This window comes from Cydia splendana, chromosome 27 (genome assembly GCF_910591565.1).
Source record: "Cydia splendana chromosome 27, ilCydSple1.2, whole genome shotgun sequence".
Lineage (NCBI taxonomy): Eukaryota > Metazoa > Arthropoda > Insecta > Lepidoptera > Tortricidae > Cydia > Cydia splendana.
This window is the reverse complement of record NC_085986.1, coordinates 4,107,730-4,122,945: the sequence shown is the minus strand read 5'-3', so window position 1 is coordinate 4,122,945 and position 15,216 is coordinate 4,107,730. Positions and strand designations below refer to the sequence as shown.

The 15,216-nt window shown below is 37.9% G+C and overlaps 1 protein-coding gene across 2 annotated transcripts in view; it reads right to left on the bottom strand.

Annotated features, from left to right (window-relative positions):
• LOC134803726 (scavenger receptor class B member 1-like) overlaps positions 1 to 15,216 on the bottom strand; it is a 93,335-nt gene that overhangs the window by 64,590 nt on the left and 13,529 nt on the right. For both annotated transcript variants that reach the window (XM_063776539.1, XM_063776540.1), the window contains exons 2-3: positions 8,225 to 8,300; positions 7,877 to 7,956 (exon numbers count right to left, since the gene is read on the bottom strand). In XM_063776539.1, coding sequence (XP_063632609.1) covers positions 7,877 to 7,956; positions 8,225 to 8,289 — 145 coding nt within the window. In that variant the 5' untranslated portion in view covers positions 8,290 to 8,300. The remainder of the gene's footprint in view (positions 1 to 7,876; positions 7,957 to 8,224; positions 8,301 to 15,216) is intronic.

Sequence of the window (15,216 nt, the reverse complement as noted above, 5' to 3'; positions counted from 1 at the left end):
ATCGCATCCTCGAGTGTCATTACCATTAGTACCGTCTAGACATTATTAATTTTGACAAATTGTTACTTGTAATTAGTGGTAATTTAATTTAATTTTAATTTTCATCACACCTGGGGGCCGATTTTTGAATTTCGACCGGTCGATTTCGTGTATTTCGTTCAATAATTTCTCCAGTACCCGGCATTAAAATTCTACTAATAGAATTGAAAACGAGTGGTCAATACCACTCGATTCCCAATTTATATCGCTCGTATTTCAAAAATTAGCATTTCTCTGTTTTCCACCGATTTTCGAGTGACGAAATCGTGCGCTCGAAATTCAAAAATCGGCCCCTTGCTCTTAAAAAGTTAAATGCACATACGCGATGCGGTAGGTATAGTTCGTTTTTTTAGCATTAGAAAAAGACTAAGCGATCTTGACGTGTCTTTTAAAAGAAATCGCAGGCGAACCCTACACGTCAATAAGTATTGTGATAATTATCATGATATTTACTTATGTATCTTAGGCCGGATCACAGCACACCCTACACCATCAATACGGATCGCGTCAGTACTGAAGCGTTCTTTGTACGCGTACTGACGCGATAAATATCAATCGCGACACTACACGCAAGATAAATATCACGATCCAGGATCTAGGATCAGATCACAAGCATTTCCAGAAATCCAGCGAAATATTGTGATCCGTCAATACACTACCCTACACGTGCCTACACGTCAATAAATATCGTAATCCGACACTTTATATTGACGGATCACAATATGGATCTTGAGTGTAGGGTTCGCCGAAGGGTCTTGTACCTATGTATTAATGTTTATGACTATTGAAAAACGTTTTTTCTTATCAGTAACTAACTATGAAAGCAAAATAATGTAAATAATCGTATATGATTCATAATTGTTACATATTTGCCGTGACTTAATATTTTTCTAAAGTGTTTTTCAATAAGAAGACACGTCAAGATTGTTTACCTTTTATCTAATGCTAACAAACTATATTAGGGTAGCGGCAACTAGGTGCAAACACATGAAATATTATTGGAACCAATTTACATTAGCTGTCGAATTCGAATCACAAATTGGTTTTATAATAGTACCTATACCTACCTACAATCAAAAAATATTTTGTACCTACACACGGATGTCTTTTCATAACATAACCTTTACCTATGCTATGGCTAAATGCCAATCAAATTAGATAAAAAAAAAAACGTTTTGAGGAATTAATTCCCAGCAAGCTAGAAATCATTTTAATGCCTTCATTAGGTCCTAAATTCGTATAATCCGCCTTTGCTCCATCCCAGCATTTTGGGGGTTTTGGGAGATACATTTTACCTTGGATTGACAAAACCACTCGATGTAGAAGGAACCCACCGTCAAAATCAATGTTACTACCAGCAAGGTTTTGTTGCGGATCAGACACTGGTAAAAACAAATCGGATTTAGATACGATTTGACAAAAAATAAATTCAAAGTGGCAGCCATATTTTTCAATTTTTGACTACGAACTCATATTAAGGTATCTTTCGGATCCTAAGATGTAAATTTTCATCATGATTAGAGCAAGATTTCCGTCGGACGCAAGTACCGTTTTTGAACTACAAGCAAAAAACTGAAAAAGAGCAAAATTATTTCCTCAACTCCTGGAATGAAGCAACCAAATAAGACGAAACAGGAGCTGAGTTTTAAATATCTTAGGTAAATATACCCGTCTCGCTAACGGAAGCGGCACCTAAAAGTAGTGCGATAAGGACAAGGCGAAAAATCCTGCGTAAAAATATCAAAAATCGAGGTCTCTGTTTCCTCCTCCAAAACTTAACCAATCGTAACCAAATTTGGAAATCTAAATGATTATGAAATTATCTGGGCCGGACCATTTTGCTTTTTTGGCTAATTGATATCAGTTTTGAATGCCACGCCTCTCATTGCGGCATAGTCAATTAGTCCATTTTGGCCATTTTTGAAGGGCTCTAGCGCCTTAAAAAACAAAAATATCAAAAAAAGCAAAACGGTCCGACACAGATATTGACAATATTAATCTGTGTTGAAAAAATCATTGCTCTAGCTTCAAAATACACGGAGGAAAACGAGGAGTACGTTTGTATGGAGAAATGACCACTCCCGTTGGCTCTTAAGACGATTTCCAGCTTGCTGGGAATTACTTCCTGCAAAAAATCTAATTTGATTGGCCTACAAAGTATGTAAATGGTATCGTACCGAGCGAAGGTCATTAGTACATCTATAAATAAACGATCGTTCACATAATTATAATTTACTTGCTTCGGTAAAACCAATGGTTATTGCTAAAATATTCAAATTAGGTACGTCATTTTGAAGGTCAATGTTGAAGAATTGCCTCGATGTGTCCATAGTCTAATAAAACATGGTCTTCTCTTCCCAGAGTGACACAGGCCTACGTCACAATAACATGGCCGCTATATATAGCGCTATCGCATATATTATCATATAGCGCTGTCGCATGATGACGTAGGCTTGTGTCAGTTAGGTGACCTAGAAAAGACGGGTAGAGAGTACCAGGCGGAGTATATTATTATACCATGGATGTGTCCAAGATCCCATCATCAGTACCCGTACACCACAGTCACTCACTCACACACTCACAGTCACTGACTGTGTCAACATTGACATATACGCCAACGTGTAGAGCTAAATGTATATGTCCCATACTCCGACACGAAGGGTTAAATAAAATCATACTGGAGGGCATAATTGAGGAAAAAACAGGAAGAGGAAGACCCAGAATATCATACATGACACAGATAAAAGAATGGTGCTGTAGCCACTCATATCAAGAAATAAAAAAACCGGACAGGTGCGAGTGGGACTCACCCACCGAGGGTTCCGTACTTTTTAGTATTTGTTGTTATAGCGGAAACAGAAATACATCATCTGTGAAAATTTCATATCACGGTTCATGAGATACAGCCTGGTGACACACAGACGGACAGACGGATAGTGGAGTCTTAGTAATAGGGTCCCGTTTTTACCCTTTGGGTACGGAACCCTAAAAACGAAGGCCCAGAATAGGCTGGAATGGAAAATGCATTGATTGATCGCTTAACTTCAAACTCGGGTACCTAAATCCAATTATACCCTCTCAACAAATATCTACCCTAAGTATTACCTTTTCACAATATGTACCAAAATCGCATTTCAAAGGGACCATCCATTAATTACACACTTGGTCACATTTGGCAAACCCCTCCCCCCATGGTGTGACGTCACATTTTTTCCACGAAATCGGCAAATCGAATTAAGTAGGTTGTACAGTCAACAACAGAGCTATGAATACAGGCAAAGTGTCAAAAATATGTATACAGTACTTTATTGCCTGTACATTAAGGTCGTGTATACATATTTTTGGCACTTTGCCTGTATTCATAGCTCTGTTGTTGACTGTACCTACCTATAATCTGACAGATAGATTTACCCGAGTTTGAAGTTTAAACGACTCAATTTAGGATGTAGGTATAAAAAGAAACAATAATCGTGGTCTAGTCTAGACAGTAGACACCTATATCCTTTTCGGCTCCGGCCTGGCCTTCACCTACCTCTATTGAGAAGGTCAGTTATTTGCGGAATTCATCAGAGGAAACAAAACGTATGTTTTTCTATTAGCTAATATTATGTAGTTGGTAATAAGTAAGTACAGACAGCAATACGCTGCCCCAATGTTACAGGGTTCTATGATACATTTTCAAGATAGTTGAAATTCGACTTAATGTCACTATGACAATGTTCAAATTTCAGTTCGATAAAAGTGAAACATAGAACCCTGTGATATTGGGGCAGCGATTATAGTCGACTGGATTCGGTGGGCCTTATGTCATTTACAATAAGGTTTAATTGACGATGAGTAGTTGGTAGTAGTTGGTAGTAGTTGGTAGCCCTACGATTAAACGGGCGGGTTGGTTGAATCATTTCCGTATAGGGAGGTTTTTAAACGCTAAAAAACCGGGCAAGTGCGAGTCGGACTCGCGCACCAAGAGTTCCGTACCATAATGCAAAAAAAAAACGGTCACCCATCCAAGTACTGACCCCGCCCGACGTTGCTTAACTTCGGTCAAAAATCACGTTTGTTGTATGGGAGCCCCACTTAAATCTTTATTTTATTCTGTTTTTAGTATTTGTTGTTATAGCGGCAACCTTCGAGCAACACCGGCTTCCGACACATCGGAAGGGAGGGGCCCAAGCGATATCTCACCGTACAAATCTTTCTGCCATTTTTCGCGGGGGGAAAGGTGCACACAGTCGCACTTCTCACACACTTACATACAAAACCAATCTGTAATGACGACACAAATACATAGAAAATGACACACGTCAAAGACAAATCTTGCAAACCTCGATCTCTTTTTGTGTACGGACGAGTGACAAGTGTCACAACACGCACACTAACACATTTTTGTTGAAGTATATGTTATTGTATTCTGAGAGATGAGAAGTCGGATTTGTCGCTCGACCGATCCGCAATTTGTACTGAGCGAGCAAAATCGATAAATCCAACAATTACATGAGACTAAAATATAATAATTGTGTTTGAATGTCATTAAACGTATGATATGTAAAATAAATATTACATGTGAAATGTAACACTTTCTTTTTGTAAATTTGATGTCCCCGACCTCTTTTTATAACAAAAAACCGAGCAAAAAGGCATTTTTGTGCAGCAGTGTTCACGCGCGCGTCTGGACTCGGTCTAGTGAAAAATCCAAGTGCAACTAGTTTTATTACCCGCGCTAGATTAGATTGACGCGCTAATCTTGTACCTCGGCAGAGGGGAAATAGTGCGAATGCCGCCTCCCTTCCGTGTTGCTCGAAGGCGGCAACAGAAATACATCATCGGTGAAAATTTCAACTGTCTAGCTATCACGATTCGTGAGATACAGCCTGGTGACAGACGGACGGACGGACGGACGGACGGACGGACAGCGGAGTCTTAGTAATAGGGTTCCGTTTTACCCTTTGGGTACGGTACGGAACCCTAACAACCATCTCAGATTTATTACAATACAGCATTTAGCCTTGGGGTCATCCATTAATTACATCACACGTATTTCCCTAAACGGGGGGGTCAAGAAAATGTGACATGTTGTGACAGGGGGGAGGGGGGCGTCACAAACATTTGTGACGTCACTTTAACTTATTTACAGTTAGTTTATTTATTCGCTGTACAGTTAAATAACAAAATTTTTGGAACGATAATTATTTTTACATTATTAAACTGCACAACGGGACTTAATCGCGTATTTAAGTTTTACAATTTACCTCCGACGTTTCGAGGACGGCGTTGTCCCCGTGATCTTGGAGAAGACTAGCTAAACCATTTACCTATATACTTACTTTACTCTTTGTCCAAGACCACGGGGACAACGCCGTCCTCGAAACGTCGGAGGTAAATCGTGAAAATTAAATACGCGATTAAGTCCCGTTGTGCAATTTAATAATATTTAAAAATCGTGATAGTTTAAATCAGTGATAATAATTTTTATTCGTTCCTTTCCTAAACAGTTTTACTAATATTTCTTTTTTCAGTAATATTAATAATAGGGCACAACCTACTAACTCGATTTGCCGATTTCGCTGAAAAAATGTGACGTCACACCAGGGGGGAGGGGTTTGCCAAGTGAGACCATGTGTGACAATGAGGGGGGGAGGGGTCAAAAAACCAAGAAATTCGTGTGATGTAATTAATGGCTCACCCCTAAGAGCGGTTTCGCAGTACGTCCGATTCGAATCCGATCCGAACCCGAGAAAATATGGTCCGTAGTAGCCGTAGAACTATTTATATGGTAAGTTACGCACCGCACACGTTGAATGACGGAAAGAAATCGGATGACGGAGATCGGATCTAGTGCGTAACTTACCATAGAAATAGTTCTACGGCTACGGCGAACGAAACGCAACTGTCACTGTCACACTTAAGCCCTTGCTACACGGTCGCCGACAAGCCTCCAGACCGCGTGGCCTTGGTCCGCCCAGGACCGTGTAGACAGTTAATTGTTTCCAACAAAATTTGACCAAAACTGATCAAGGACAGACCAAGGCAGACGATTAGAAGACTTGTCGGCGACCGTGTAGCAAGGGCTTAATATGGAAGAGTGATAGAGAGACACATAGCGATTCGATAGCGAAGCGCAAGCGATTGTCACCTTGGCTAGGCCGCCTGTATGGAAATCAAAAGTGTAGCTTTGCAACTGTTTTATCTATGACAAAGGTTTTCCTGTGCCACTTTTATGACGTAGTCACGCAATGACGTCTCTTAACCAAATAAATCGCTACATTAAAAAACTAAGAAAACTACCCAACAACTTTACTCCTTTCCAATAAGATTGAATTTCGAATGACTTTCATTTCTCGAACAGCAAAGTTGTCTTGGTAGTTAAAGGTTCGTTTTAGTATGCAATTCGCGTTTGAAAGGCTTATGCTAGGTCGTTCATTGTGCACTATAAAAGACCTGGTGTTCTATAAATAATTCATTTGAGCGATCATCTGATTAGTGATTATGATTAAAAGTAGGTCGCTGAGGTCATTTAGATATTATTAAGTGGTTCTTTGAGCTGGCGTATGCGTGGTCTTACAAAAAATAGGGCTCATGCGAGCGAGCGTCCCCAGCGGGTTGGCAGATCAAATGTGCATGTCATCTTGGAATGACCTCCTCATAAGGACAGAGGGCCTAAACAAAGGTAAGGTGGCAATCCCCTGAAGACACAATTCCTTCGAAAATTCTGACTGATTTATGTAGACAACTCCTTCTTGAGCCTAAGAAATATATTTTTATCATTTAATGTAAAAAGTTTCATTCCAGACCTCGCGAGCTTATTAGCTTAAAACTGAATAAATGTATGGAAAAAAAATCCAAAAACTGAATCGACAAAAAAAAATTGACCAGCTAACAAAATTTCACAAAATCGGTTCAAAATTGCAACCTGTAGAGGAGAACATCAAACACAGATATACGAAAACAATTTTGTTGCCTAAGCTGAAAAGGAGACATTCGCTAACGCTCGGTCAATTAGCCTCAGCCCGCGACTCGCTATAAGTCGAAGTGATTAAAAACTATTAGGCTGTGTTTCCAATAGAGATATGCGAGGATGCGTAGCGTGGTATGTGTTTGTTAGGAACCAATAGAACTACGTAGGTAATTTACCTACCTATATCGTCGCTCAGCGCAGCTCTACTTAAGGGGCCCACTGATTAGTGATTACCAGTCCACCGGACGATATCGGCCTGTCACTCCTGTCAGTTGTTTGGAGCTGTCAAATTTTGCGTTTAACTGACAGGCCGATATCGTAAGCGGACTGGTAATCAGTGGGCCCCTTTAGTCAGCACATTCTATTTAAAATTGGTTTTTAACAAACACATCCTTCGCTACGCATCCTCGCACATCACTGGTGGAAAAGCAGTCTTAACCGTATCTTCTCTTCTTGTAATATTATAAAATGATGTAGAGCTACACTTTAGTCCACTTAGAAAGGATTCTGTGAGTCGCAATGCTTACGGGTCTGAAAATAGGATAATTTTTTTTAGGGTTCCGTACCCAACGGGTAAAAAACGGGACCCTATTACTAAGACTTCCCTGTCCGTCTGTCTGCCTGTCACCAGGCTGTATCTCATGAACCGTGATCAGTAGGCAGTAGAAATTTTCACAGATGGTGTATTTCTGTCGCCGCTATAACTACAAATACTAAAAACAGAATATAATAATTATTTAAGTGGGGCTCCCATACAACAAACATGATTTTTTTGCCGTTTTTTGCGTAATACGTAACTCTTCGTGCGCGAGTCCGACTCGCACTTGGCCGGTTTTTTAGGTCTCAGTTAAGGCTTGAATTAGGTCTAGAATATAAACTCACTGCAGCAGTACGCTCTCCGCTTCTCTGGCTCGCACTGTGCTGAGCACTCACTTTTGCCGGCTTCGGAGTTTTGAAGAAGACTGTTGAAAAAAAATACATTGTAAAAAGAACGTCGATATAAAACACTGTGTTCGAAATAGGGGGTTTTCAGAAAAAATGGTACCATTTATATTCGAACTCTTGTTTTAGCAAATAAATGCTTACGTAACATCCGCTTGAAAGAAAACTTACTTACTTTTTGCTCTGAAGCATAATAAGCAACTTTGTGTCGCTTGCTCGCCCCTTTTAACCCTTTATTTAACCCTTAATTTTACAAGAGTGAGAAGTGAAAAATAAATATATAGTTACCTATTGAGCGAGTCCCGAGGGCCCGAATCGGAGTCGTCCGCACACCGAGTCGACGACTCGGACATCTTTGGTTTTGCTGTGAACAAAATTATATTTTAAAATTAATATATATTACGTTTTCTTTACTTTGCATCATTATAAACCATGATCTTACTCGCGAATTAATAAGAATAAGTAAAGGAGTACTCACGTTAGACCGGGCTGTGTCCGGGCCGGAGCTTCCGGCGCTTACTTTACTTTTCTATGACATGACAGGCGATCACGTGATACATAGAAAACGATGCGCTGGAAGCTCCAGCCCGGACACGGCGCGGTCTAACGTGAGTCATCCTTAACTCCGGGCAACTCTACAATAAGGTTTTAAAGACGAAAACTGTTATGTATATTATGTCATATTGTTATTGTCAATTATCTTTTTATATGTTTAGTACATGTGGAACTACTTTACCGCACTAGTGCAATAATTAGCACAATCCGCATCTATGTCAAATATTCAAAGGGCCATATGTACTGTAAAACGTTGTACAATACACGTGCGAAAACGTAATGCGCAACTCGTGTCGATTTAAAGCACTCCCTTCGGTCGTGTTTTAATTTATCGCCACTCGTTGTGAATTTCTTATTTGTCGCATTTGTAATGTACCTACTATTACCAGAGATCGGACAAATTGGCGTCATTACTAGCAATGTGGACATGACTCCAAATTTGATTAAATAATTCATCATTCAATTATTTTTTTACCTGAGATTTAATTTTGTTCCCTAGTCAATAAATAGCTCTTAAATATATTTTTTATGAAAAAAATGAGTACCTAGTACCTACAGAAAATTTGGAAAAAATACTGATTATTTTCTGTAATAAATTTACATTATAAGAACTCTTTGTGTTATTTATTGATTAGCAATCAAAATTAAACCTAAGAAATTAATTAAAAGATTAATGTTTTATTCAATTTTGGAGTCATGTCCACATTATTGCGAGCAATGACGCCAATTTGTCCGATCTCTGACTATTACTTGTCTGCTAGCTCTAATTTAGTTTTAATATATAGTTTGTTGACGTAACTGGTGACCGACGAGCGGCGGCTTTCTCGGGCAACGTATCAGTATTCAGCATTTGCGATACAGCGAGGAAATGCTGCCAGCATCCTTGGTACAATGCCTCAGGGGCGTATTCTATAGTCTGTATCTTTAAGTATTTAAATAAAAGTAAACAAAATCTATTCTCAAATGGCTCCTTAAGCCAGATGAGGGTAGATGAAAATATTACACGATCAAATAATATAGGTTAAAGTCAGGTCGTTCAGTGACAGATCCAGGCGGTTTTGTATTTGGTTGGTTAGCCGATAAATGTTATAACTACCCGAAAATGTACAAATTGTTTGTTTACTTTTATTTAAATACCTAAAGAAACAGACTATAGATTTAAGCTGGTTATTAATTTCGTTTAGTTGTACCACTGTATATATCTTGTATGTAAATGAATGACTATAATTATCGTTTAATTTAATATTACCTAATTAAATTGTATAAGAGGATATAGTTGTATTTAGTGGTAGATAGATTTAGGGCACGATAACTTGTTTGTTTGTTAAATCGTGACCTCGTTAAAGATAAAACTTGAAATAACAACAATCAGTAATCACACGCATGTAATAAACATATGATATAATACAGGAAGAAACGAAGATATTGACGTTTTCTATGTAGGTACCTATAAGAACAGTCACGAGCTTTAATTTGGGACCCACCTAAGGTTGAATATCGTGTAGCAAACTGACGCTATTTAGAGCTAATATTTTAACGCAGTGTTATAATTGATTGACATGACTTGACATAATGTTTACCATCGACATTTACTTACGTTTACGTTTCTAGGGGCAACCACTCAATTACGTCAATTTGTGAAATAATATTTTTGAAAATGTCTCTTTAAACAGATTATAAAACCGGAGTGATAACTTTTTGCAAAGGGGTTATTATATTTAAAGGGTCGATTCGCTATGACTTTTTAATTTGACATTTCAACACCATCGAACTGAAGTTTCAACCTTATTGAAATACGAATGTTCTAAAACAACATTTAACGGAAATGGGTCCCAAATTAAAGCTCGTGACTGTACTATAGTCTGTCAAACAACTTTGTCAGTAGAAACAAGTAACCGTCAAAAATATTTTTCATAAGTACACACTTTTATTGGATTATTTCTACTCAGAATCACGAGGGCTACCTTTAAAATGAAATAAAAAGTGTCCCATAAAAAATGACAGTTTTGTAACGCATTTAGTACGGAACGTTACAAAACTGACACCCAAAATTTATATGAAAAAATGGAGACACTTTTTTTCTTTGTCTCATTCAATAGTACCTACTCGTGAATCTGAGTCTAAATAACCCAAAAGTAGATGGTTTAAAAAAAAACAAAATTGTACCATTTTCTTCTGAAAATCCCCATATACAATACGGGCAGTGAAGATAAATAAAGTGCGTAAATTTTTTTTTTATAAAAAGCGTGAGATTTTCATGACATTTCACGTTTATCATGACACTCACGATCCGTGTTAGATAATCGCTGCAGGGTTAACTTGGTCTAACTCTATTAGTTTTCGTTGCTGAAATTGTATTTAATACAAATATATAAGAGCGAAAGCGCCGAAATCTTAAAACGTTACAAATATAAGAGCCTCGGTAGAGGTACCATTTTGTACCATTTGGAGTTGAAACTCTAGGTCCATGGGGTCCCAGCGCGCATAAGTTGTTTGCAGAAATCGCGAAGCGTCTGGTTGACGTAACTGGTGACCGAAGACACAGATATTAATAAATAGTTACTACGTAACAGATACTTCATTCCCAAACAAAAGCGAAAATACCTACGCTATAATAGCCTACAAAACCTTAATAATAATACCTGCTGCTCAGGACAAGAAGAAATGTACCATAAGTACGCGCACAAAGAGTCGAGACTGTGTTGCCCGCCGTGCGAGTCACGTGCTAACGCGTCATCGTAAGAATGCGCTAGGGTTGTAGGCATCTACCTATGATGATTATTGTAATAAAACGAATGTTGCGGATCAACCATATTTTTATTAGTCAATCAAATATGTTTTAGTTTTATATAATGATTTATATTTTTTTCCCTTCTCGGAATTCTCTGTTATTAAATTTTATAGTTGTAAATATTCTAAATTGCGTAAATAATTTTAATAAATACTCAGGAGCAAAGCAACGGAAAATCAACGGTTTTTAAAGTTGTAATTCGGTGCTACCAGGCCGATTAATTATTACGTCGTCAAAATTATTTAAATATACTTTTTCTAACCCTTCAATATACTGGTTAAACGTTTCAGTTGGGACCTTTAGCCCGCCATAAAAAGATAAATCTTTATTATAGGCTTTTTCCTTTGTTTTTTGACTTTTACACCCATTTACTGCACAATAATTACGTGGTTTCGGCATTTCGAAGCGTAAGCGCGGGAAACGTGCGGTGCGAGCGTTCAGGCGGGCGTTCGGCGGCCCTCTGTCGGTTGTATCGTCGACGATACGCCGAGCGGTAGGCATATAACGCGTGGCCTTGAGCGTGTGACAGAGGCCTGCCGAAGAGCTGGCGGCTACCTCGCACAACGTATCAGCATTGCGATACAGCGAGGAAATGCCGCCAGCATCCTTGGTATAGTAACAGCACCAGTCATGGGACATTTAAGAGGAAATTTGGAGTATTTATGATATTTCCCTTGTACATGTAAACTCTCTCCGCTTAGCGTGTTAAAAGATGAAAGTCCTATCCGCCTTTCATGTTTTAAGCGTGTTGTATCAAAGATACTGCAATGAGTTTCCACATAATTATCAAATTAAAACTATGCTTTTTTTCTCCAGTCATGGACACCAAAGCTCCAGTAATGGGCCCCCGGTAATGGACGTGGATCCAGTAATGGGCCCCCTATAATGGACATTGCTCTATCAGTATAAAATATTGAAATGGGGAATAAGTTATGGCAAAAAAATCAATTTTTGGTATAAGCTTTTATCGCTGAATGTATTTTTCTTTCCACAGCCAATTATTATTGTATTAGATTCATCGAGACAATTCTAATATACCCAAACACAATTAGTTAGGGTTTATTGCGATAGAGTTCCCATGGCCACCTCCTGTCTCCATCATCAGATCAAGTCCATGTTATCATAATATTGCATTATCATCCGATTTGCATACTTAATTACGTACTTACACAAAATTTCAACTGAATAGGAAATCGAAAAGTGGGTCAAATTCAGCTACCAAGATTTGACCCACACTAACTAACAAGGCAAGTTAAATAAAAGTTTGGAAAAACGATATTAATTTATCCTAAGTCCGAGAATACCTCCTGGTTGACATATTTCGTAACTACATTTTACTTCTGTATTGTTTAAAACATGAAATTATGGCATGGCAAGCATCATTATGTCAATTGTCCCATCATAGGAGGTATGCAGTTTTACAGCTCCTATAATGGGATTGGGCCAAATACCACTATTTTTTTACATCTGTGGAGTCACAACATAGTGTGTTGTATACCTTATCTCATGGTAAATGCAATTAACAAAACACATTCTAGTTTTCATCAAGTATTAATTAATTAAAATTTAATAAATTAACTCACCTCTCTTAGCGAAGTTGTTAAGAATTTTTAGTGATATTTTTTTTCAGTGGCACGACAACTTTTGGGTTGACGCACATTTCTTAAAAAATAACCGAATTTAATAAAAATTCAAACATAATCAGCTCTAGGACTCTTATTTATGATAAAAATATATCCAGTGTTTATAAACTACTTTTATATACTTATTTTAGAGGAATTGTGTTTTTTTGTCCCATTACTGGTTCCGTGTCCATTATAGGGTATACTACTATACAGTGCCTCAGGGGCATATTTTAGATTTAAGCTAGTTATTAATTTCTTTTAGTAGTACCACTGTATATATATTGTATGTAAATAAATGATTTTTCCTTAGAGCGAATAGAAGTTTTACATACACATAGATATAAATAATTATGTTATGAAAATATTTATGCAAAGTTTCATGTAATTCAAGCTGATTTCGATTGTATGGGAGTGGCTTTTTGGCGGATAAGCTAGTACTTAAGTCGAAGTAAATAAATAATAATTTAAATATATAATTATGTAACATATGTACCATGTACCTATAGGTAGAACTAACACCCGCAGTTGTGTTTACGCATAGTCTAATAAAACATGGTCTTCCATTCCCAGAGTGACACGGGCCTACGTCACAACAACATGGCCGCTATATATAGCGCTATCGCATATTATCATATAGCGCTGTCGCATGATGACGTAGGCCCGTGTCAGTTAGGTGACCTAGAAAAGACGGGAATGGAGTACCAGGCGGAGTATATTATTATACCATGTGTTTACGGAACATAACACCTACTTATAATCTGATAAACGTAAATATGTACTGTACCATAGTAAAATAAGGAATTTATACATTTAGATTAAATTAGAAGGCCCTTTACAATTCCTGTTGCGATATCTACAGACAGGAAACGTTCATTAACGATAAATAAAACCTAATTAGCCCTTTAAACCCGGCTTAATACGATTGTGGAGATTTTATACATTTAGGTAACCAGTACATTTAATTAAAACAAATGAATACTTGTCAATATAAATTTATTTTAATTTTATTTAGTATTTGGATTAGGTACAGTCACCTGCAATAATATGTTACACAACGAAGGCCGCAAAAATATCTGACACGGTCTTATTTGTAGAGCCATAAGAGAGTGTCACATATTTTTGCGGCGTTCGAAGAGTAACATATTATTGCAGGTGACTGTACATACCTAAAAGTATTAATTTAATATTTAATTTCACCTAAACGCTATGTCCCTGGTTCCTTGGAGTTTGGGAAGGGTGCTAGTGTGGGACGCTACCTGCGTTGACACTCTGGCCCCTTCCCACCTCACGGGAACCAGTCACCAAGCAGGTGCGGCGGCTAAAGCGGCCGACAAGCTCAAATTCCATAAGTACAGGGGTCTCGGCCCCGAGTATATTTTTATGCCATTTGGGGTTGAGACCCTTGGCCCGTGGGGTCCTAATGCCCTACAACTTTTTAAAGACCTTTCAAAAAGGCTTATCGATTTCACTGGTGACCGAAGAGCTGGCAGCTTTCTCGCTCAACGTATTAGCTTCGCAATACAGCGGGGAAATGCTGCCAGCGTCCTCGGCAGCATGCCAAAGGGGCCCAATTTCTTAGACGTAGTTTAATTTTATTTTATTTAGTATTAGTTTTTAGTTTTAATTTAGTTTTATTTTATAGATAAGTTAGTTAATTTTATTTTTAATGTTTGTATCTACCTTATAAATAAACGTTAATCTCTTAAAACTAGTTGTATCTAATGATAATATAATGACCCAAAACTAAAAATTACCTATAATGTTATCTCAACGCTAAACATAAAAAATAGCTTAGGTAGGTATTTTTCTGTGACAAAGATACTAAGTGCCAACGTGTGTGTCGACGTGCTTTGTAGTAATTGTAGTGCATTTATGGATCCTTATTCAAGGCAGTTAATATACCTACATATAAACATATCCCGAGGGCACCAAGTCACAGAATAAATAATAGTACTATCGTACAGAAAGGAAACTTCCTACAAAACCGAAGTTTGACAGCGGTTCAGGGACGAATCATGCTGTCTGTTTCTAATATATACCACTATCCCTTTCGGCTATTTAGGGTTGTCAAAATTCAAGCCATTATCTTATCTCTGTGGTCGTGCACGCAAAGGGACGGACGTCCAGTTGTGTCAACCCTAATAATTGCTCGGAGCAATGCTGAGCCGAACGGAGCCGAGTTTGCCCGAAGGGAGGAGTTTCGCACCCCTGACCAAATTTTGATAGGTAAGTATTTGAAATTTTTAGTTTTAGTTATTTTCATTGTAGTTATTATTGTTATTCTTGTTTAAATAAATACATTTCGTTAT